Source organism: Anser cygnoides, chromosome 27, assembly GCF_040182565.1.
Source record: "Anser cygnoides isolate HZ-2024a breed goose chromosome 27, Taihu_goose_T2T_genome, whole genome shotgun sequence".
Taxonomy (NCBI): domain Eukaryota; kingdom Metazoa; phylum Chordata; class Aves; order Anseriformes; family Anatidae; genus Anser; species Anser cygnoides.
Window position 1 is genome coordinate 726,352 of NC_089899.1, and position 23,577 is coordinate 749,928.

The 23,577-nt window shown below is 52.1% G+C and overlaps 1 protein-coding gene across 6 annotated transcripts in view; it reads right to left on the reverse strand.

Annotated features, from left to right (window-relative positions):
- SBNO2 (strawberry notch homolog 2) overlaps positions 1-23,577 on the reverse strand; it is a 60,502-nt gene that overhangs the window by 13,275 nt on the left and 23,650 nt on the right. Inside the window, exons 1-12 of one of the 6 annotated variants that reach the window (XM_013200085.3) lie at positions 17,049-17,297; positions 11,805-11,969; positions 6,528-6,620; positions 5,799-5,895; positions 5,206-5,366; positions 4,628-4,761; positions 4,009-4,099; positions 2,515-2,658; positions 1,877-1,994; positions 1,332-1,437; positions 697-850; positions 106-282 (exon numbers count right to left, since the gene is read on the reverse strand). In XM_013200085.3, the coding sequence (XP_013055539.2) occupies positions 106-282; positions 697-850; positions 1,332-1,437; positions 1,877-1,994; positions 2,515-2,658; positions 4,009-4,099; positions 4,628-4,761; positions 5,206-5,366; positions 5,799-5,895; positions 6,528-6,620; positions 11,805-11,969; positions 17,049-17,093 (1,485 nt within the window). In that variant the 5' untranslated portion in view covers positions 17,094-17,297. Of the gene's footprint in view, positions 1-105; positions 283-696; positions 851-1,331; positions 1,438-1,876; positions 1,995-2,514; positions 2,659-4,008; positions 4,100-4,627; positions 4,762-5,205; positions 5,367-5,798; positions 5,896-6,527; positions 6,621-10,654; positions 11,970-12,066; positions 12,336-12,431; positions 13,677-17,048; positions 17,298-23,577 lie in introns of those variants that run through there. The other 5 variants (XM_066983885.1, XM_048051967.2, XM_013200086.3 and 2 more) reach the window with 5 other exon arrangements.

The following is a 23,577-nucleotide window of genomic DNA, read 5'->3' on the forward strand; positions in this document are numbered from 1 at the left end:
CAAATCTGAACGATAATTAATTCTCTTTGGTTGGAGACTACAAAAATACACTTGCAATGTAAGACTGATGGCTGCTGCCGCTGCAGCCAGCCTCTAATACCACACCTTATCCTTTGCCAGCTCTTCCTTGGCAAGCTCCACGAGTCGCCGGACTTTAGCAGCAATGCAGAGGTACTTGAAGAAGCGCTGGTGAGCTGACCAGAACTGACCCCACAAGGATTTCCGGGACTCCAGGCCGATCCAGTCGGCTGCCTGCTGGAACACCATCAAGGCCTCTGCCCACTGCAGACAGTACCGAGAAAGGCTGAGTTAATATCTCGTTTTTCTTTTTCATTACTGCTGTGCACGCAGTTATTAGAACAGTCTGAGGTTTGATAATCTGATTTAACATTGATACTGATGCTGCCGCATTAGGCTGAACGAAGCCTGCTCGTTCCCTCCTTTCTGCATTAGCATGATGTTTCAAGCCCAGGTTTATGAACACAGAACATTTAAACAGAAGCAAAAAAGGTAAAAGACTTAAAGATTTTTTTTTAATGTAAACTGAGCACATGCACCCCCTTCCTTTCTTATTAAAAACCCCAAGTTTGTGGTGATGGCCATGTTCAGGGACCTCAAACCCTCCCACGTAACAAGTGGCAATGCCTAGAGCACGATTAAACGTCCGTCTCCCCCACTGCAGTGGGCCCAGCTCACCAACTTTGCTGCTTTGTCGTAGACAATCTTGTACTGCTGATCCAGCGGGATCTCCTCGATTCTGAAGGTCACGCCAGTGAAACTGAGCTGCCTGGCAATGTACATTCCACTGACCTTCATGTCCATCGCCACGATCTCCATTGCACCAACTCCCCTGGGAGAGGAAGACAGCTGTGAGACACCTTCAGCCACTTCTCCTGGCTCAAGCTGCCCTCACACATGCACGTGACAGGCTTTGAACCCATTTCTTACAGGGGCAAATAACTCCTCCAGCTGTCCTGTGATTTGGCTTTCTCTAGAAACTGAGAGGACAGTGCCAGCTAGAAGACCCACCGACCCACACTGCTCTTCTCGCTGCTCCTTGAGTGGAAGGGCAGCGATACAAATGGCCTCTGCCCTTCCTCTGAAAATGCCCTGGCTGTCTCCCCTGCTCTTTAAAGGCTGCCCCTGTACATGTACAGAGTGTTCAGCCATGAGACTGCTGGGATGGCTTGGACGTTTTGTTTTTTCATGAGCAAACAGGAACCCAACCAACCCTATCGATTGGTTCTCTGGCCAGCACTTCTCCTTCTGAGCCAAACAAAGGCTGCCACAAAATATAAGCCAGACGGAAGGGGATGCTGGACGTGTCTTACCTCTTTTCAATTGCATGCAGGAACTCATCAAATGCTCTGAATGGGGTGCCCTCCCCCCAAATCCCCAGGCGGCTCATGTAAATCATGTTTTTTGGCTCAGAGGCACCTGTTTGAACAGAATTCACTGTTAGCAAAACCACAGCAGTTGTAGATGGCTCTAACAATTACGACTCTAGCAAAGTGAACTCGTCAAAGGACGGTCATCTGCCATCAGGGCACCAGTAGGCCCAGGGGCCTTTCCAAACACTCCCCTCCGTACACTAACTGGGCAGGTAACACCATACAGCTGAAAAGCTGGCTGGGAACAGGTTAAACTGAAGAGAAATTAGCCTGACTTGCCAAAAAGTCACAAGTAACGGCAGTGACAGAAGGCAGCATCCTAGCTCCTCTCTAGCACTGTAGTACCATTCTTCTCCTTGCACGCCCTTGCACAAACGTGCGCTCTCCGTGTACGTGCTCGCATCCCAAGGGCATCCTTCAGAGCACACAGGTGACTGGCACCAGTTTACACCCGGTGCCCACGCCATGCTGAGAGAGAAGCTTACCTGTGGCACTGGCGTAAACAACCCTTGCTCGAGGCAGTTTGTTCTGGAGGTCCAGCACTGCTTTGCCCATTTTAGTAGAGCTGGCGTTTTTGGCTTTGTGGCATTCATCAAACACAATCTGAAAGGGAATGTCAGTTAAGGAGAAAGCATATATTTCATCATAAGGATGGCAGCAGTCACAATACATCCCAGGCTTCTCTAAGCAACTGAATGATCAGTCCCAGCATTAACAGGACAGACTCATTGCCCACGCTGCATGAAATCTGTTGGGTTTGCCTACCCTTTGCTCTTCAGAGCTAAAAGCCATTTCTCCCTCCCTCTGTCCTTTCGCTTTTAAGGTACATCTTGCTGCCCGGGAGCGAGTCCATCAATGCAGAGGGAGAAGAATGCTGAAAAGGTTAATGCCAGCTGTGTTCTCCCCCTCCTCCAATTAGCACTGCAGCTTGTGGAGGAGGACAGAGGAGCGGGGGGGGGACGCATGTGCTTACAGCACTTTAAATATTGACCCCAGGCGCCAGGCTGCCCTGCACAGCTGCTCCCTGTGACATGAGCTGGCCCCGAGCTCTTTGTTCCCTGGCGAAGTACAACCACAAGCATGCAGTTCTCCTCTCTTCTGTTTTGTTTTTTTTAAAGGATACAACTCCATCAAAATTTTCCCTGCACCAGTCCAAAATTTGTTTTAAGCGCGTCCTGTGCTGTCCGCCTGCCTGGCTTTCACCAATCAGAGCAGAGTAAGTGGCAAAGAGGACTCCTTCTGAGGTAGCTGTGTCACCATATTTAATCTGCAGAAAGAAGAAGGAACAAGAGTGCAGGTGCTGTGCTTGTGACATTTGTCTGCAGTACACCACCCCAGCCGTTGCCCACAGCCAGTACCGCTGCTTGTGCCGTGGCTGTGGAGGGCACACGCTCCTGCCTTCAAGAACAAAACCCAACATGACAGCAGAACAGACAAAAGCCTGCTGGTAGCTGACATCTTTAGCACTTCTACTTGGCACTGAGACATGGTGATGACAGGGACTTTAAATGCCTGGCTAAGCTCCCCTGCCAATGTGTCAGCACATCTGGATGCACGCTGCGCAAGGTGGAGACCACACTAGGACTTCGATTTTCTGGCCAAGTGAAGCTGCTTCCTTTTTTAAGCAATAGTTTGGAATGTTTAATTATTTTTAATACCTCCCATCTATTTTAATTGCTTCTAGAAAATAGTTCTCTCTTTGGCCAGGTGAGATTGCTGCCTTTCTGTCCTGGGTCTCACCTGTAACAAAATAAAAAGTACGAAGGCAAACAAATAAAACAAGGTCCTGATCTGAAGAAAGTTCTATTTAAAAGCTGTTGGTCTGAAACAAACATCTCTTTCAGTCTGTTAATGGACTGCATTCAGAGGTGTCAAATACATGTGGTTTCCATTGACTTTGCAAGAGCTGGCTGTTCAACACCACTGAAAACCAGAGGAGAATGTTTCAGCGAACTGGACGGCCGGGTGGCAAACACAAGCCTGGACAAGAGGCTAAAGCACGGGTGATGAAGAACCCTGCGAATAACCACTACAGAGCTGCTGGCCGTTTCTTTGAAATATACTTCGTCCTCATTGCTGGTAACTGGGAGGAAGTCTGAAAATTCGGATCCAAGCAGCTCAGGGAAAGTGCCCCTGTGCTCAGGCACGGCACTGTGCATCTCGAGTCCCCTGCCAGGCACCGAGCTGGGCGTTCACGTGGGCTCCCTTTACTCGCACGTTCTGAAAAGCAAAAGCCCTGAAACCAATCCTGGGAGACATTAGCCCACGAGAGCACAGCACAGCCACACCTAGCAGGGGCTCTTCCCTCCGCAGGAACGCTGAAAAGGGCTCGAGCCCTGCTGCACTTTGCACTTGTATGGAGACGCATCTCGCTCCCTGGGGAAAACAGATCTGTACTCGCAGTGCAGCTCTGGAGAGCGTACAAAAATAGCACGAGTCCAGAGTGGGAAGAACACACTGAGAAAAGGGAACAGCAAGCAGCCTGCAGCCTGTTATTGCCTGTGCCACCAGCCACGCAGAGGCAGAAGCGACTGCTGCTTTACACGTGAAGACAGATCCACCTGACTGCTGCTGTAGGCTGATTTTCCAGAACAGCATTACGACTTTTCTCCCCTACCTTATTCAAAGCATGCACAGGAATGTGGGAGGCTTCAATGTCCTTCAGGTCTCTCTCAGCATCATACTTGAGATCATTGGAGACGCTGAACCTGTAAAGCAAGGCGTGGGCCTGGTTATCTCCTAGGGAGACAGTCGGGGCATGCACAGTGATTAATAGCTCTGACTAAAGCAACTGTAGGTGTATAAAACTGTTACATTTCCAACTGCCCACACACCTCAGTGCAAGATCCTACAGCAGACTCCGGTCTGGCACTTATGACAAGTGGTGTCTATCCTGCAGTAAAGCCCCCATGCTCCAGGGGCTCAAGTCTGCACCTGGGAAGTCCATAAACACCCCTCCACCGACTTCAAGGAGAGCAGGAAGAGGTTCGACCCTGCACTCCGAGGGTACACAATTTGCCGTTTCATAGTGATTCATTCTCTGCCACCGCTGCAGGGGAAAGATTCCCATTTCACGGCTAGCAAGCAGGCACAAAGAGGTGGAAACGTCTTACCAAGGCCACAGCATGAGTCAACTATAAAGCCAACATCAGCACTAAGGAATTCCTTACTCCCAGTTCAAACTAACTCCAAGGTCTTACGGGAAAAGAGGGAAAAAAAAAAAAAGAACAACTTACCACAGAGCTTTTTTCCTCCCTTTAAGATAATTTTCAAAGATGATGCCCGCAACTGTCCTGCCCTTTCCAACTCCAGCACCGTCCCCAATGAGGAACCCAGCTCGCTGCCCGTTGGGTAATAAAACTTCATGTTGCTGCAAAATCAATGAGCAGAATTGGAAATTAAACAAGATTTGCCTTTTGCCAGCAACTTTCATGTGAGCTTAGAGCAACATTTAACCCTTTCACCTCTCTCTCAGATATGCATTCCCTGCTCAGATAAACATCAGGACAGGCCAGGTGTCATGGCTGAGCTCACAAGTGGCAGTTCATGGAAAAGGCCCCCAGAAATGTTAAGCACCCCCTCCTGCAACAATAGTCAAGAGTTCTTGCATCTGTGGGAAGCAGACCCCACAGGTCATTAAACCCTGGTTTCAAATAATCCTTTCATAAAGCATTTAAAATGCCATATGCTAACGCTTCCAAAGGTTCATCACCTGTGTTACAGGTTATTTTAAAACTCACTTCAGCATCTGTCTGTACAAAAAAGTTTATTTCTAGTCTCAGACACGCAAGCTGGGGAAGGTGGAGCCACATACCTGGCAGGCATAAATGATTGCTTCCAGCTGTAGTGCAGAGAGTGACCCTTTGTCGGCAACAGAGCAAGGCAGGGAAAGGCTGTAGGTGATGTCGGGTGGGGGGACACTGGACAGAGTGCTCGTTTCAACCACGAGGTCAGGGTGGTGCTTCCCAATCTTGGCTAAATGACAACACAAAAAGCAGATAACAAGTTCTTCATTCCCATGGAGCACCTCAGAACGGACCGCAGGCCTCACCCAGCCTGCAGCCTCAGACTGCAAGAGAGTCTCGTTCAGTCTGCAGCCCCAGGAACACAAGAGACAAGCCCAACCCTTGCCGCCCTCCTCTCTCTTTCGTTCCACTGAAATTTCAGACTGCCAGAACCAAGCCATGCCTACCCCAAAAGCAGACAACAGAAAGCGTCCTGTTCAATTTGCGTAGCACCAACAAAGGACAGTACGTTGGTGAAGCTTTCCTACAATGTCACGGGCCTGGGATGGGCCGTGGCAAAGAGCACATTCTGCCCGCATGAAGATAAGGGAGCAGCTAATTAGGCTGGTCCACAGTGGAGTTAACAGCCCTTCCCACGCCCATGTAGTACCAAGACACTCACACTTTGAAGGTATGTATTCTGCATAGGTCTCCGTTTGTCCCAACTCTTCTGTTTCTTCCTCATCACCTTCATCATCCTCCTCTGCAGGAGCCTGAGACTGAAAAGAAAAACAGCATTGACCAAATATTAATGTTCTCATTGGCCTATGGACACAGTCCCAGAAGCTACCATTTAATCCATCCCAACACAACTTCACAACCCCTTCGGGTACAATTAATCTCATTTACAGACTCCAGCAACAAAGGAAAACAGCCGTCGAGAGCCCACCCCAGAGCCCTAGCGAGTGCTTTAAGAGCTACTTTCAGGGCCTAGTCCACACCGAATTAGGAAAAGATGTTTACATCACTTTTCAGGTGGGTTGTGGGCTAGCATTAGTTCTGCCCAACCGTACTCTAACCTGACCCCAAGTAAGGGACCCGGACCAGCTTTCAGCTCAGCTTGGCACTTGGCAGCGTGAAGCGAAGGCACGCGTTCCAGGAGGAAGGGCCCCTACAGACTGCTGACGTAGCTGTACAGAAGGCACACATCACTCCCTAACGCAGCCAGGTTCCACCGAGGGAGATACGAGGCACTTCTGGGAAAGGGCAGCGACTTGCAATGTATCTGGCTGATTTTCTTGTCTCACTCCCCCTGAAGGGAACGTGGTTAGAATTGCTCTTCCCTGCACAGCGTCGGTACCGAGTTAGGAGCTCGATGTGCGGTTCTGCTGGAGCAGATTGTGGTTCTCACCTGGTAGCTTATGAGGAGCGGGGTGCTGGGGACAGCAGGAACGGGGTCGTTTGAGCTGTTCAAGCCACCGAACGATCTGCTGGGTGAGAACAGCTGGAACAGAAAGGACGCAGGTCAGAGAGCAGCCGTAACCTCCAGCCCTCCAGCCTCAGCTCCAGCAAATTAAAGCACGAAAACACAACAACAGCGAGGACACTTGTGCTCTGTGCTCAGACCTTACACTCCGGTGACGTCAATGCTTTAATACTTTCTGTTTGTGAATGACAAGCCCTGGGGAGTAATTCTGGAAACTAATAAATCTTGCAAACGCCCCACATGCCTTCGTCAACACAAACACAGGGAATAACTGACGAAGGTAAAAGCATTCCTGCAAGAAGCATGAACATTTTGTGTGTTTCTGTGTGAGATGAAAGCCTGCAGAGACGCGTGTCCTCCCGCAGCGTGAACACGACTGGGACAGGAGCCCTTCTGCCAGAGCTGTAACAACTGCTGGCATTAAGACAGGTCACCCCAAACACTCCACTCTGCCTTCCAACTGGGGACCTCAGGCAGAAGCCCACCTTTCAGGCCGCTCACACTCGCACCAACAGGTTACCTGTGCAAACACCGCCACTTTCAAAGGACTCTTACAAAGCCTGTCAAGACCTGATGCAAGTTTGCTATGGGAGCGCTGGGTTTGCTCTGCACCGGAGCAGTTACGTTAGCCACCGGGCCCCAGCTGCTCCGCGGGCAGCTCTGCACTGCAGTGCTCTGCGCTCCCTGAAGGGCAGGTCCCCGACAAAAGGAGCCGTGCAGACTCCCGCTGCCATTGCACACGTTTCGTTCTGAACTGGTGAGTCCCAGCGAGAGCACGGGGCTGGGCTTGCTAACGGGAGAGAAAAAGCACCACTGCGGGGAGCAAACGGGGAGACTGAAGTACGGCCGAGGAGACCCAAGCAGGGGCGGTGGGGAGGACTGAACAGGGCTGCAACCCAAAGCCGCCCCTGGGAGCGGACCGGGCGTTACATCAGAACCCCGACATTTTACAACCTTCTTACAAACTGCCCTCGAGGCAAGCATTTACTTACCGGTTTTGCAATTGTGTTTTTAACATTAAAAATGCTGTTTGAAGTAATGAAGCAGCCGCACCAGAGGGCGGCCCGTGGCTCAGCACTGGCTCTGCGAGGTTAAGGACCGCTGCTGCCACCACCACCGCTTGCACGGGGGGTTCACCTCACACCTGCGGGGCCCAGCACCTCCGCAGCGCAGATCCTGGCCGCGAAGCCCGGGTCCCAAAGGGCGCCGGGGCCCAGCAGAGCAGCGCCAGGCTGCCGCCGCGGCCGTCGTGCTCGGGGCGGGTGCCGGTGCCCGCAGGCGCCAGCTGCTGCGCCGGGTTAATGATTGCCCGGGTCCGGCCAGCCCGCCGCACCGCAGCCGCTCGCAGCGCCCAAGCCGCTCCGAGCCGGGAAGGCACAATTGAGGAGAGCCTTTGTCTGCCCCCACACAAACAAAATCGCCCTGGAATTTCCCGACAGCGAGCAAGGTCAAGCCAGCAGCTCATGGCATCCAAAGCAATCAGCGGCTCCAAAAGCGGCACTGCTTCAACTTTATAGCCTGTCAAGAGCGCCAGACTTGAAGAGACCTATGCTCCACAGGCAGAAGTGAAAAATGGGAAGTTCTTAAGCATAAACACTCTGATTATTTCCTTTTTTTAAAATTAAAGAGAAAAAAAAAAAAAGAAGAAAGAAAAAAACACCCTCCATTACTGGAAGCCTGAGTCAGAATTACCAGAAGGAAGCTGGACGGAAGAGCTATTTTCAGTGCCAACAAATCTGGAGAGCAGGTGAAACATCTCCACCTACAAATCTGAGCTCAATACCAAAGTTTCTTCTTAGGCAATAGAAGGTCCGGATCCTGCAGGATCGGGGGACGCGCAGCTGCGGCAGTGGGAAGTTCGGGTAGCTCTGGTTTTGCTTCGTGTCATCTTGCGAACAGAAACCCCTGCCGTCCCGATTCAGCAACGCGGCTTTGGCACGCGGCTTTTCGCCTCAGGTGTTACAAGGAAAAGGACAGAGACCCAGCGGTCTGGGGCAATGGAAAACAGACCCCACAGCTGAGGATACGCTGCGAGGACCAGTCCAGGCGGGGCCAGGGGCTGCACGGGGCAATAAATCACCTTGCTCCGGACTGAGCTCACACAGCTCCTGCCCCTCTCTCCTCTTGCTCACCTCACTGCCCGATTTTCTCCTTTCTCTAGGTGACGTACCTAAACCCGTTAACGTAAGAGTACACCGTGCGTGAGAACACTGGGATGGAGCAGGAGATGGACTCACTCCGTGAAGCTGCTGACAACTGCACCGAGGCTTGATCTTAGTCCACTTTCTTCCTCCTTGCATTGTTCTCCCTTTACCCCATCTCGCTGTGACTTCCATGGGAAATGAGCAGTCGCATCTGGCTGGCGAGCCAGCTCCCCCCAGCAGAAACACAATCCCTAGTACGGAGCTAGGAGAAGGGTGTTCACTGTTTTAAGTGCTATGAATGAGTTAGGCTGAGAAAAACGCGTCCACGAGTCACAAGAATTGGAGCTCCGAGCTTTCAGAGGCAGGGCTTTGTTTCCCCGATCTAAAAAGGCCGTGAATTCTCGGGAGATGGTTGTGAGAAAGCACAATGGACTACCCCAACTATTTTTAAAGGTATTTCACAACTCCATCACAAATTAAGCAAGCGTGTTTTGTCTGCTAACTCCTGCAAATATTTAACTATGTGGTAGCTCTTCCCTCCGTGCCCGCTTCAGAACTAACGCACGGAGACGACGCACCGAACACCTCTCCCTTAGTTCTGGTGCCAGCTCCCCCAGCACGGGCACACGAAGGCAGCTCTGAGCCCAGCCATTTCCTCTTGGTTTAGGAACACTCCGCCCAAAGCTTCAGCCCTGGGCACTCGAGATAAGAGTTTCTCGGTGAGCTTGAAACGTTTCAGCAGCGTGCAATCGAGCCGCGACGCTTTTCTCCAGTCCTCCTCCGTCCCCCTGCAGTAAAACACTTCCCCAGTGCTAACGATGGCTGGCAGAGAGGGGGCAAAGCTAAAATACAGATATGGTCTTTTCCGTAACATGTCTTCAAATTGCTGCGTGACAGAAAACACGTGGGTGGTTTCTGGGTTGTTTTTGGGTTGTTTTTAACGAGGACAAGCCACAAGGCCGTTCTTGTACCCGGGATCCATAGGGGGTCTCCGTGCAGGATGCATCCAACACGTTTAGGAGACGTCCCGAATATCGGAGCCCTTCAGAGATCGCTGCTTCTGCTCCGTGAGAATCTGAGACTGAAATTCTGTCTCAGGAACTTATCTGCTGTCCTGACAGCAGAGAGCAAGGCCTCCCATTGTTCCTGGGCAGAGCTGACTGTACAGCCACAGCTGATAAGATGTACTGGAGCAAAACGGGGACTGCATCCGCCTGGGCTGCGTACAGTGAAACCTGACTCACGTTCAGCCCTGTACTGCAGATTAACTGCCAAAATTCCTGGCATCTTATGGAGAATTACGGTGGCATGATGATGTGGGAGGGGATAGGGAAAGACTGGATAAATTGCGTGTACATTGGTGCAAGACATCAGCCGGGTGCCAGCCTTGCACCGAGCGTTACAGTAAGGAACTTTTTACTTTGGCACTGCCTCGGGATTTTGCCACAAATCATTGGCTTGCCTCCTTTAACGAAAACCAAGAGTATTTTCAAAAAAAGGTAATAAATCAGTTGCCAATCAACGAAGCTAACAATCCCTCTATCTGGCATCCTGCAAGTTCCCACCTCCCATGCAAAAACGAAACTGAAATCTCCTGCCTGGGATACGCTTCAGCGGCATCTCGTCAGGAAATGTCAGGCTCACTGAAAATAAACAAAAAGCACAACACAAACAGCAACCTCTGTGTTCAGAAAACACTGATAAGACAACGTTTAAAATAGCTGGTGATTCTTTTCAAAAGGAAGTTGTTTATAAATGGAATTCAAAGGAGCTGATTGGCCTTATCTGAACCTAAGAGCTCCAAAGGACAGCGAGGGGCACCGGCAGGGCTCCCGGTAGAAGACAGGAGGTGAAGGACAGCACGCAGGAGAGCCGCCCGCTGCCATCAGAGGCCTCAGTGCTACTTACACGACACATTTGCTTCTCACTTGCATTCTTTATGCTGGATTTGAAACAGCTTTTCCCAGTTAATTTTTGCTGTATACTCCACAGACACGAAACTACAGTCTTTTTTTGAGGCATCGGGTATCTCAACCAACACAGGGGAAGGGCGCAGGGGTACTCTCTGCCACCAATTAGAGACACGCTGAGGGTCAAGCAGATGCTGCACAGGTCTGCAGGGGTGATCAAATCTCGGCAACTCCAGCAAGAGCACAGGCATCTGATCTGAGGATCTGCATTGCCATGGCTGGCCTAAGAACCCACAGAACGGCTAAGGCAGACAGGAGCTTCGATTTCCCAAATCCCAGTCCAGGACCCTCACCACCAAGCCACGCTTCAATGCCTGACCTATCACTGAGCTGCCCAGTGGTATCGTTTCAAAGCATAACTGCTGCCAGGTCTCTTATTTCCAGACTGTGACAAGCAGCCAGCTTTCATCATGGAAATACAGAGTCCAAGTCATCACTAACAGCAAAACGCAGCCTTTAAAAACACAACCGAACCTCGGAATACAACAGTGACTAAAGCACAGGTGTGCTGGATTGCATTCTGGAGCACTCACGTTGAATTCTTCCCCCACAACCTTCGTTAAGACAATGACCTACAAAGGAAACCTGCTGCAGGGCTGGATCTTCACCACGACAGCTGAGATCTCGAGACCGAGCAGATGTGTACGGTATCAGTTCCACCACCAGCCACAGCTGGTGGCTACCAGTAGTGACTGACACCACGTTGTGCAACAGTGAGTAAGCGGTCCCAACAGACGAGGGAAAATAACAGCAGAAGGCTGGTAAAAACGCACAGAACCTCCTGTTGCTCTCAGACTGCCGGGAGATCACATGCCCAGGAGATGTAAAAGCTTGCAGGGACTTGGACTCACAAAGTAAACACAAATGATTAGTTTCAAATTGAGGCAGTTTGGTTTTTAGTCATTGTTAGTAAAATATTTGCCGTGGAGAATAAACATACACTGGATGCTGCTGGGGACAGTTAACAAACTACATCACTGTGTTTTCCTCGAGTCCAGCTCTTCAACACTCCTGAGCTCAACACCATGGGATGAAGCCCGAGGTTTTTATTGTCTGATGGGGAGGATGGAAGAGGAAGCATCCTGTACCTCTATTTGGTTCTGCTGCGACGTGTTTACGTCCCATAGTGTTGGCACGTGGTTCAGGCTATCCGTGGGCAAGAAGTCCTTCGGATCCGCGATGTCAGAGAGGGAATCCGCAGGGGATGAGAAGAGGGAGTTGTTGTTGGAAAGCTCGTCGAGGTATGAAGAATCCTGAAATGGAAGAGATGACCACAGTTAGAGGAGGCAGGAAGAAGAGCAGAGAGCTCCTTCCTCGCTCCTACTCCTCCAGAAAGTTTGAATTTCTTACCATTAACCGAGCAGCTTTGTTCCTTCATGCTCCACGGAACTCAGAAACTAACTTGTAAACAGACACATGCTCTGAGCAGCTGTTTTAAAATCTCAGTTACTTGATAAAGTAGGAAACACTGACTGCACTGAAGTGCTGGCACGCACTCAGGATTAACTCGGACTGCGTACGCCTCCCCATACGTTCACCAGGATGTCAGTCACATCAACCTTGCGTGTGACTTAAGTGGCTGCAGAAGGGTGAAAACTCTTCAGTCTGGCACCCAAAAGACTCGAGGGCTCCATTCATCCACAAAAGCCCCCAGAGAACCAGCTCCACCCGATGAGGACAGGGCTGCTTAATCGCAGCTTATAGCACAGCAGTACCTAGAGGCTTCGGAAAACATTACAGCCTCCTCCACACAGGTTCTGCACAGCCACGGCTGCCGGGAGCAGGGGCGCAGGAGCGCTGGTGTCGCCTGCGTTTGCATCCAGCTAAATCTTGGCAAACCCAGCAGTCCTCTTCCCGGGACGTGCCTCAATCTGGGCGAGAAGCGAACATGCCTCAGCGACACGGGTCAGGCTCTGCCCCTGCCCGTTTTCCGGTGCTGAGGCGGCTCACCATTGTTTTATTTCGTGCCGACCACTGGTGACGCCGATTTGAGTCATGACGGCTCCAGATCACAAAGTGCCCTCGGTCCCCTCCCCACCATCAACTCGTCATTTGGTTTTTCAGATTTCAGGTGGCAAGAACCGATAGCCAGAAGCACTTTTACTCTCCGCCCTCAAACTCTGACACAGATCGCTGCACCTTCCTGACTCCACCACGCCAGCTCAGCTCTCCGGCACACGAAACACCACTTTCAGACTGGCAGAAAAAGTTTGTCTGCTGCTTACTGAGGGGCTTACTTCGCTACGCCGGATAACCAAACCAGCGTGATAATACCGCAGCACGGCTGCCAGGAGAGCCACAGTGTCAGATACGAGCAGAAATCACTGTTCATTTCCAGTTAAAGGCCATTTCCTACTACAAAGCAGAAAGGCAGCCAACGATTTTAAAAGTCACTTAGCCCTGCCTGACAAAATCAGGAGCAGCTGAGCCTGCTTGTGTTATTCCTAAGGGCTTCTGGCCAAGAGCTGGGTCAGGCTCCCTCCTGACTGCTATCAAAAGTTACGTTTTTGCAGTGTTTAAAGCCTGCAGGACATGTTCCTTTCACCTTCTTGCCAGCCACGTCTCGTTTGGCCCCTGAGAAGTCAGTCGCTGCTCTGAAGCCGTAGGTGCAGGAGCTGGCAGCTGCGTGAGAGCAGCGGACGTGAAACAAAGGCAGGCAACGAGAGAGACCGCAGGAGCGATGTGTAAACCTCCGATGCATCACGTATCATCTGGGGAGACCCAAGGGCTCGAGGAGAAAGGGCTGTTTGTTAGGCTGTGCTCCGTGCGGGGCACCCCCCTGCCCATCGACAGACGGGCAGCGCTTCCCGTGCAGCTCTTACTCTCGGCATTTCGGCGGCTATTTTAGGGTTTACCCAGAATCCGAGGTTTTTCAGAGACAGCAGCACACACCGAGGCTGGAATTAAGCGATCCCTGGAAATGGGGCTCTGTTTTGCACTCTAGAAACCAGAGAAACACTTGGATAAACAGAGCGCTTCTTGGCCAGGGCGAGCACCTCGCACCTCCTGCAGGCACCCGCCTGCCCGCGAGGACTCACGCAGGGGAGCCGAGGCGCTCAGCTCAGCTCAGCTCAGCTCAGCGGAGCCGTGCCAGACCCTGCTGCAAGCCCAGGGCCCTGCCCACGCCGTCTTCCCCCCAGGAGCAAGAGGCCAGGCACAAGAACTTGAGCTGCATCTCCCCTGCTGCCTCAGGCTCCTCATCTGGAGTACTGGACGTGCCGTGTGCGGGATTCCAGCTAGCACTCTGCATGCTATTGAGGTTTTTTTCCCCGTTAAGCACACAAGGTCTGTAGCTTCTCTCAACCTTCCAGTCCTCAGCAGACACTCGCTGACTACCTCAAACCGCTGTGCTGCTCAAACAAGCCGCCGTCTTCCCCTGCTGTCCTCACCGCGCTTCTGCTTCTTCCTCTGGACTCCCGACCCCAGGAAAAAGAGCTGCAGGAGTTCAGCAGCCTCTGGGCTGTCCCCACGATCAACACCCCGTGCTGCCGCACGCCTTCAGGTCCAGCCAGGGCACGGTACGGCAGGGAGCACCGACCTTGGGGCTTGCTGGGGCTTAGGGAACGAGTATAACAATCCACCTGGTACTATTCCTTCATATTACGCCTGGTATAAAGCCGTTTACAGCCAGTTTTGGAGCAACTTTTCTTGCCATTCTCAGGCTCAAAATTCAGGGGCGGGATGGGGCCGTTTTTCTATTCCTTCTGAAAAGCTCTGCCAGGTGGATCCATCTGGGCATTCACCAGACATCGTCTCACTCGAGGGGCGTCAGAGAAGGACGTCCCAGGCCGGGACAGCGTCGGGACGAGCGGTAACAGCCCGAGGCAGCCCGGCACCGCGCTCCCTGGCTCCCTGCCGTCCCCACACGAGCCCCGTGCCGGCTCCAGCCCCGCTGCCTTTGCTCAGGGCCCTGGCCTGAAATAAGGAAGAGGAAATCAGCCCGCAAGTCAGAGGGGGATAATACCAGCCCTGGAAAAGACTTCAGCGAGTCCATCCCCTCGCGCAATGACAAGGCATTAGTCACAGGCTTTCAGAGCCTCCTGTTAGTCTTACCCAATTACTGAATTATCTAAAGAGCACTAAAACTCGTAACGTGCCAGATCCCTGCCCCGCAGAGCTTGCAGCGCAGCCCCAACAAATTAGACTTGTTTAAATACAAAATGTGGTATAATTAATATAATGCCATGCTGATAGCTACAGTCCGTGTCACTGCAAACCGTGCCTTGACTAATGACTCCACGGGCTTATGTGGAGCAAACAGGAGTCACCAGGCCTCGAAGGAGGGGAAGGATCACCGCCCAAACCGCCAGCGCTGAAACAGCAGCGGGCACAACGACCCCTTCCCAGGGGCGCAGCGCCGCTGCCACCCCGACACGTGGTCCCAAACCTCCGATGCACTTGAAAGGGATCGCTCTGGGGAGATGGCTGGCTTCAGGATTTGGAGTGAGTTATTTCATCCCTGCTTAAGGCTGATTAGTAGAGGTTTTTTTTTTTTTTCCTCCTTAGAAATAAGAGGATTTTACAGCAGTATCGCTTATTTTATGTCTCAGTGTAAATGTAATTGCTGTAACAGAAGGAAGTTATCCTGCGAGGCTGGATCTTTATTTCAGATGATAATCTACAGCAATTCTCTAGGAATGACTTATTCCTGAAATTACGCCCTACCTATTTGGGGTGGGCTTTATTTTTTTTTTTCCCTTTCCCATTTTGCACAGCCAACCAAAGTCCAGCCCGCACGCTGCAGATCGCCCTTGGCACAAGAGTTACCGGCAGGCCTCCTTCACCTCCCATCTCCCCCGCCTGCTTCGTGACCAGAAGATCTTAAAAAGTCTTTTCCAACCTTAATGGTCCTGTGATTTTACGATCCTCGTGCTCCTCCACGCCAGGACGCGAACGCCCGAGCTGAAGGCGCCGAGCCCTGCACCGCGGCTCTCAGCGCAGACTTGGCCCCGATTCTCCTGTCGCAGGAGGACGGACACAGAGACCGCGAGGTCTGCTCTGGTGAAAGCAGTTCACAACTAACTGCTCGTGTCAGGGATGAAGTTACAGGAGCACATCATGAGACGGTGAAAGGGCGATTCCTTTACGGCAGGGCGACCGCTTAATGGAGAGTTTTATAAGGGGTCGACACCGGCCGACGCAGAGGCTACGCACAGCTGGTGGCCGTGGGGCTCGCCGGCATTCCTGTACATCGAATACTAATAAGATCAATAAACCAGAACAGGAGACAGACGATCACAAAGCACTGTCTGATCTCCATACCAGAAGACGCTCTAGTGAGCAGCTCAATAAATCAATGATAACAATAATTTGCTGAACTTCTAAATTGAATGCAAAATAATTGCCAACCGATGCTGCTACGGCACACAGTGTTTCTACCGTTATCCCAAACCAGAGGTTGTCAAAGACAAGAATAAAGTCCCTAGAAAAGATCGGGGTAAGAAAACAATACAAACTCTTAACCCCTTTCTCCCAACCACTAGATAAAGCCCAGCTCCCTTAGTCAAAACAGAGTCTTTGTTAAAAATACTGAAAGAACAGGTGAAGCCTAAATACAGAAGCAGTATGCATCCTAAAAATAATTTTGGCCGTGAAGCCCTCACTATAAATGGTTTATTTGCTCACAATCGAGAACGATCTAGACACAGAGGAAACAAATATCCCTTCTGTACAGCAGCTATTGATTGCGTGCTCCAGCTGATAGGAGCTTCAAAAGAAATCCTATAGACAGAGGCACATGCAAATATACGGACACGACTGAAGCAATGCCAGACGAGAAAGGTTTGGTTTCTCAACAATCACAGGTTAACCAAGCTAGGTTTCAGATAGAACAGAATAAGAAAATTAACAGCTACAATGTAAGCTAACAATCATTAAAAGGAAATCTTTTAGCTGCCAAAACCCAAAGTCTTTGTAAATATGGGGCAATAAACTTGCAATCTCAAGGGTTCAGTGCTCTGTCTTGCAAACACTTCCCTTGCTTTTCTGTACACAGCATCTGGTTTAAAAATAAAATTCCTGAAAGCCATTACAGCTACATAAACACGCAGATCAATTCTCCACACAGCCCCTTTTCCTCCAAGTTTCGCAGTAAACAAGCCCCGACCGACAGGAGCAGGCTCCAAGTAACGCACGCACGTTTCAGAGAAGCACAAATCTCATCTCCGACACGGCAAATCTGCCCTCGCTGCCCTGCACCAAGAAGCGTTCCCCTAAAACTCCGCTGCCGTGGCAAAAAAAACTAAGGGACAAGCAAGCCCGGAGGGACAAACCAAACCAAACACAGACCAGGAATTCCAAGGAAGAGAGAAAATAAATCAATGCAGCATTACCTTGAACAGGGATGGGAACTTTAGCCAGAACTGCATCTGGGACATTTTAAAGCAGCATGCAGTTTGCTGTCGGCAGCGCAGGACACAGCTGAAGCAGGACGGTGAGCTTTCTCGGTATGCAGTGCAGAAAGGTCTTCATTCATGACAGCGACAGCAGCAACGGCCAGAAAGAGAGCTCATCAAGGGTTTTTAAAAATTAACATGCAGAAGAAAGGAGTGAAAATGGAGGAAAAAAGGACAGCCATCCAGTGCGTCTGTCCTAAGCCCGTGGAAATTTGCATATACTGTTTAGTCATGAAGGAGAGTGCTCTTACTTCCTCTAAGTACGAGGGCTGACTTTCAGGAAATGATGCCTGCTTGGTAAGTCAGTGAAATTACTGGCAGTGCGATGAGAATTACTGTATGTGGTGTAATTCAACCACAGATGCACTGTAAACAAAGCTGCGCTCCACGGCAGCGCCGGCAGACCCGGGCAGGACCTGGCCCTGCAGGGACGCGGCCACCCGCTGCCACCTCTGCCCCTTCCCCAAGCGCAGAAATCGCCCCAGCGCCTCCTTCCCGGGGGGCTTTGGGGGGCTCAAGGTGACATAACCAAGCCGAAAAGGTAACGAGCAGCACCCTTTCCTTTCCTTTTTCTTTAAAATAAAGAGCCATGTGCTTTCTTTTGTCTTCAGGATCTGCCCCACCCCAACTCTCACAATCAGAAAATAGGACGGAGCACGCTACGCTGCCTCGCCGCCCCACATCGCTGCCACCTCCGTGTCCACGAGCGCTGCCTTCTTTTTCCAAGGGCTTCCCTTTTAAAGTTTATTCTAAAGTTTGGGTTAAAAAAAAAATTGGGGGGGGGGGGCAGCAAAATTTCTGGTGGGGAAAAGAGAGGCACAGAAAGGGGTCAGCTGGAAGGATTCATTCACTGTCAGTTAAAGGAGTCTGCTCCACTGCAGCCAGAGGTGGAAGGAGAAGTGAATTTGCCCAAGCGCTGCCCTGCAGAAAAACCAGAACTTCCCTGCCTGGTTTTGGTGCAAAAGGTCCCCGTTTGCTCTCCCCTGCAGAGCCAGCAGCAGCGCCCTGCTGCTGCTGTCACCGCTGCCACGAGGGCTCCCAGGGCCCCGTGCCCAGGGCTGCTGGAAAACCCCGGGGTGCGAGGCGCTTGGCAAAAGCAGAACTTCAGCGCCAGCAGCAAGAGAAGCCAGCAAAGCCCCCAGCAGGCCTGCAGGGGCCGAGAGCAGCATCCAAGCACCACGTGCAGAGCTTCGTAGCCCCTCCGAGACCCCGGGGAAGCGAGCCAGGGGGCGGTTTTGCTCTGTGCCGTGGGATGAGGAGCGAGCGCTGCCCTCGGAGACCCCTGCGAGAAAAGCACACGGCCCCCAGGGCTGCAACGGCACCCGCAGGATGAGGCCCTTGCGAACAGGGCAGCTGGGGTCCGCAGGGATGAAGGCACCAAGAACCCTTAGTCACGAGGATCCGAGTTCCATCGGACCGAGCACCCAGCCCACAAGTTCCACCCTTCCCAAGAAGCAAAAGGGAAAGCAGAAAGCCCTTCCCCAGGCACCGCGGAGCTCCCGGGGCGCAGCGCAGTGCTGCGCGACTGCAGGAACCGGGGTGAAAACGAAGCGTTTGGTTTCTGTGGGCAGCTGCTTTGGGTCGGAGAAAGGCAGCGGGCTTTCACTGCTGCTTGGATCTGAATTTGATTGTCTTTAATTAGCTGGCAGGGCCCTGGAGCTTGGGACAGGTGCTTTAATGATACGTCTGAAGTGAGGAGACCAAATACATTTCTGAAATGTCTTAATTAGCGACTTGCCGGTGACTGACTCGTTGTGTGACCTTGATTACACCACCAATGTTTGCCTAAGATTAACGTCTTGTTATTTCTGTAGCCTTTAAAAAGCAGGTGACTTATTTCTTCTTCCTCTTCTCTTAGTAGACAAACGGGGCAAAACGCGGGCAACAAACCTGGGACAGCAGAAGGAAGCAAGACAGGTGGCATCGCCGTAGATACCAGGACTGCTCAATTGATTTTGCAACACCACAGCAATACAATCACAGGAGATAAGATTCCCACTGAAAAACCACCGCCTGGTATTTTAAGAACTCTTCCTAGGGGAGAAAGCATGCCACGGCGTTTCCCCTCTCCACAATCGACTTGTGAACGTGCCTGCTGACAACCGGGGTAGGGGAGCAGAACTACTCCAGGGCTCACACCACCAGCCTGACTTACCGTCATCCTGCAAAACCTGCCACGTTAGCCCCCCTTAGTTACTCTGTCGGGTCATCTTCACAGGTAATCATCCACAACCTTTTAATCACCGACCTACCAGGCAGCTTCCTGAACGTGCTGATGGTTTCCTGAAAGCACGTGCTGAACTTCTAGGAAAGCGCGAGCACAGATCGATGTGGGATAGCGCAGGAGGGCTGGGTACAGGAGGAGGGCCGCTGGCTCGGCGCTCTCACGACCAAAGGGTTTGGGGCTGAATTTCCTGCAGCACTTGGCTGCCTAAAGGTGGTGCAAACAGGCAGCTTCACCTGCCGGAGGGCCATTCAAGCAGCAAAGAGGATATTTAACCAAAGCACTGCAAGTCCTCAGTGCCTTGGAAAAACGTCTTAAGAGTAGCTAAAAGGTGGAAGAGTCCTGAACATTCGAACTCTCTGCGGTTTGTCCTAATGGGGTTGGCTTTTCCTTCCAGAGGGGTGAGAGATGGAAGAGCATGTATCGTACAGCCCAGGCCGTGCTTCTCCCGCTCCCACGATGTGACCGGCTTCGCTACGCTGGGTGCGAGGCTTGGCATTTTGGCTGTTGTGAGACCTGAAGAGCTGTTCCTGCCTCGCACAGGGCAGCTTCTGCTCTAGTTTCAAAAGAGAGCGAGAGGCAGCACAGTGCGTGGTGACTGCGCAGAGCCTTTGACAAGGTGAGACCACAAAAGGCTTATTTTTAAAGCAGACACCAAGAACAAGGATAACAAAGCAGCCGGGCGGTATTTTATAACCAGAGCTGAATGCAGAGCATGCGGAGGGTGCGTTAGATCAGCAAACGCTGTCAGAACCTGGCTGGCCCGAGGACAGGGCACTCGGGAAGCACTTGTTGGGGCTGCCCGGAGAAGCTGCGGATGCCCTGGAGGTGCTCAAGGCCAGGCTGGATGGGGCTTTTGGGGCCGAGGTGCAGGGGAGAAATCTCAGGCTGGTGGGAGTGTGAAGAGTTTTGAAATAAGGAGGAGCTGGGTAACAGCGTGAAGCATAAAGGAAAGCCAGAGTAAGAGAAGAAATTCTTGCAGGTGATCCTGCGAGCTGCAAGAAAGCAGCGCGTGGAAGCAGGCAGCGAGAGGCTGCGATTAATAACATTAACAACGATAACAACAATAACACGAGACCAGGGAAATAAAAAATGAAGAAACCATTCGTGTCGGAGGCAAACTTCTCACGGTGACTGCTGTGGTAGGACCAGTGGCATTAGGGACAATTTGCAGAAGTGAGGGGTGTTTGAAAGAGCATTCGAGGCAGCCCCTCGGAACAGAGGCCTCAGTGTGTTACCCGGCGGACACGCAGCCACCACCAGCAGAACTGGAGACAGGGAAACTCGCTCCATCAGACTGACTCAGACCAACTCTGCTTTGAATTAAAGCATCTATTTTAATACATCTCCCAGTGGTCTGCTATTAAATTATATTACCAGCATTTTTCAAGAGCACTCCGTGTTTCAGACCGGTGCTTTTCCCGCTTTTGCTAGGTTTATGAAGGGAAGGAGGCAGAGACCAGGGCCTGCCAAGAATTGCAGAAGGCAGTTTTCTGTTGCCTCCCATGCCTTCTCTCCTGCCTAGAAGGTGGGCATAGCAGCGTCAGAAGCCAGCAAAGCAGATGAAAACAAACAAGCCTGGAAGGGAGGAAGCGTCCGAGCCAGGTCCTCCTCCAGGCCCTCGCACCGCTTCGCAGGGCCACCGGCGCCTCGGCCACCCCGCTTCTGCGAGCGGCAGCCAAGCACGGCTGACAACAAATGAGGTCCCAAAAGCAGAATTACTCACGCTTAACCACGGCTATCGCCACCTCAGTTACCCCAAGAGCTCCTTTTGGATATGGAGGAGGAAGATTTACTCCTAAAGCTCACCCAACGACGAGGAGACGAGGCAGCCAAACCTCCGCCCCTGCTGATGCCGTCGGTGGGCGAGGAGGCGAAGGAAGGCGACGCCGGCACAGCCCTGAGCTGGGAGCCCAGGCTGGTGCTCAGCCCTTTGCTGGGGGATCGTCTCGTGGTGCCATCTGGCGTGCGATCGCCCAGGCACCCTGCAGGTGCTGAGCCACACAGCCCGTGCCAGCGGCGGCAGACGAACACCACGCTCTCGGCTGCCCTCCCGGGGGGCGCACGCCGCAGCCACCGGCGCAGCAGAACCGCGCTTACCGTAACCGGGTCAGGCGCCGCCGCAATCCCCACCTCTGCTTCTCTAAACCCCGGCACCAAGCGTTAGGCACCTCACCAAAGGTGTTTTTCGAGTGTAATTAAGTCAGGCCAGAAGCCCAGCCCCGGAGTACGAAAACAAAGAGGTGAGCGCGTACAGCAACTTGTTCGCAAAGTGCTGCGGAGGCACCAGAGCCGGTTAATTGTCTGCTAATTGATTTTACTATCTGTATTCCCCGTAGACATAACTCCAGGACAGCGATAGGAAATTCCAGGTGGTTTCTTATTCTGGGAAACTCTTCATCTCGGTCAGAACCGAGTCCTTCTTATAATTTAATAACTGGTACATTGATTTCTCTTAAATCACCACAGCTCTGTGCGCTGAAGCACTTTTAAAAATTAATACTTTTTTTTAAGAGTAGGTTAATTGCCCCCTCCCTTTAACGAGAAAGATTAATAGGAGATCGCAAGGGGGTGGTAGTAGGAAGAGGGCTGGTGTACGATTAACGCGTGGCCAAGAGCCCCCATACACCACGAGCTGTCTGGAAGGGATCGCACGAGGCTGTAATGCACCTTACCGCACTCCTGCAAACGGCTCGGCCCAACAGCAGCCAACTCCTGCCTGACCCCACAGCCTAGGCCAGGCTGGACTGACCTCCTTCCTCCAGCCCGAGCACAGCTCAGTTCTAGAAGGGGTACCCGAGCTCCTGCCAAAGCAGCTGCACGTCGAGCTGCTGCAGTGCGCGAGGAAGGAGCGAGCAAAGGCAAGGAGCGAGCAAAGGCAAGGAGCGAGCAAAGGCAAGGAGCGAGCAAAGGCAAGGAGCGAGCAAAGGCAAGGAGCGAGCAAAGGCAAGGAGCGAGCAAAGGCAAGGAGCGAGCAAAGGCAAGGAGCGAGCAAAGGCAAGGAGCGAGCCCCGGCTGGGCTCCCTCGCAGGGCGCCGTGTCCACACCGTCCGTGCTCACCGGGAGCTGCTCAGTCCCGCTGCGGGAAGGGCAGCTTTGTTGTCAGTGGGACTTAGGAAAAACGCAGCCAGCAGAGGAGCCTCCGCGTTCAGAAGGGCCCTGGGCTGGACAGACCGAAGGAAGAAGCTGAGTGAAGTTAGGCAAAGGGAAGCAGAGTGACCGTCAGAAAAAGGCTCCGAGGAAACGGGCAGAGCCGCGTGTTTTACGTGATTCTAAACAGGACGGAACAGCGAAGCTTAAAGAAAAACCTGCGGTGGCCGAGAAGCAAGTAGTTAAGCGACAGGCATGCTTTTCTAGAACAGCTCGCTCTGCTTTTCGATAAGGCTCGGCGCTCAGACCGCGGTTAACAGACGCTGGCCTGGAGACACCAGATGCCAGAGCATAAACTCAAACCTCCCGGACCCAGCGTTTTGTTGCGGCAACCCACAGCGCCGAGCAGCAGCGACAAGAGAGAGCCCTGCTGTGATAAAAATGCCTTTGTGACAGAATTACTGCACAGCAGCAGCGGGCTCGGCGGCACCTCGAGACGTCAGGTTTCGAGGCCAGAGGAGTAAAAAGCAGACACGGAGGGGAGCTGGGGAAACCGAAGTCGTGCATCTCCTCCGGGGTTTGATTTCTAAGGATGTACGTGCAGTCAGCGGACTTTTTCTGTAAGATGACGACACCGCAAGGTCTGAGCAAGGCTCTGGCTTAAGACAACAGTTCCCAAGATCGAGAAGTGCTATCAGACTCCAATATGGCCTCGTAACTATTTTCTAAACCTTAATTTAAGCCACTTGTTTACATAAAGAATGCCAACAGACCGGCAAGGATGAATCACCCCAAGAACAAGCCAAAAAAACAAAAATACTGTGGAGGAAACAAGTCCCCATTCGGCTGTTCTGGCCACGCACATGAAGCATCTTTTCCAACATGCAGCAGGCATTCATCGAGGCTGCTGCGATACACGCAGAAATGGCTTCTCACCAGACCCAAGTGCCAGTGGTGAGTGACTCAACTAAAAAGAAATTCCCAGAGCAGCTAAGAAGTGTGGCAACTCCCTCTGATGGCACCATCTGGCCAGCAGTCTGCATTCTGAAGGCGCAGCTGAGGAGCCCTGAGACAGAACAGGGAGAGAAGACGGGGACTCAAAGGGTAGCGCTGGAGGAAGAAAGTTCAGCCTCCCACTCTGCACCCCTGGGT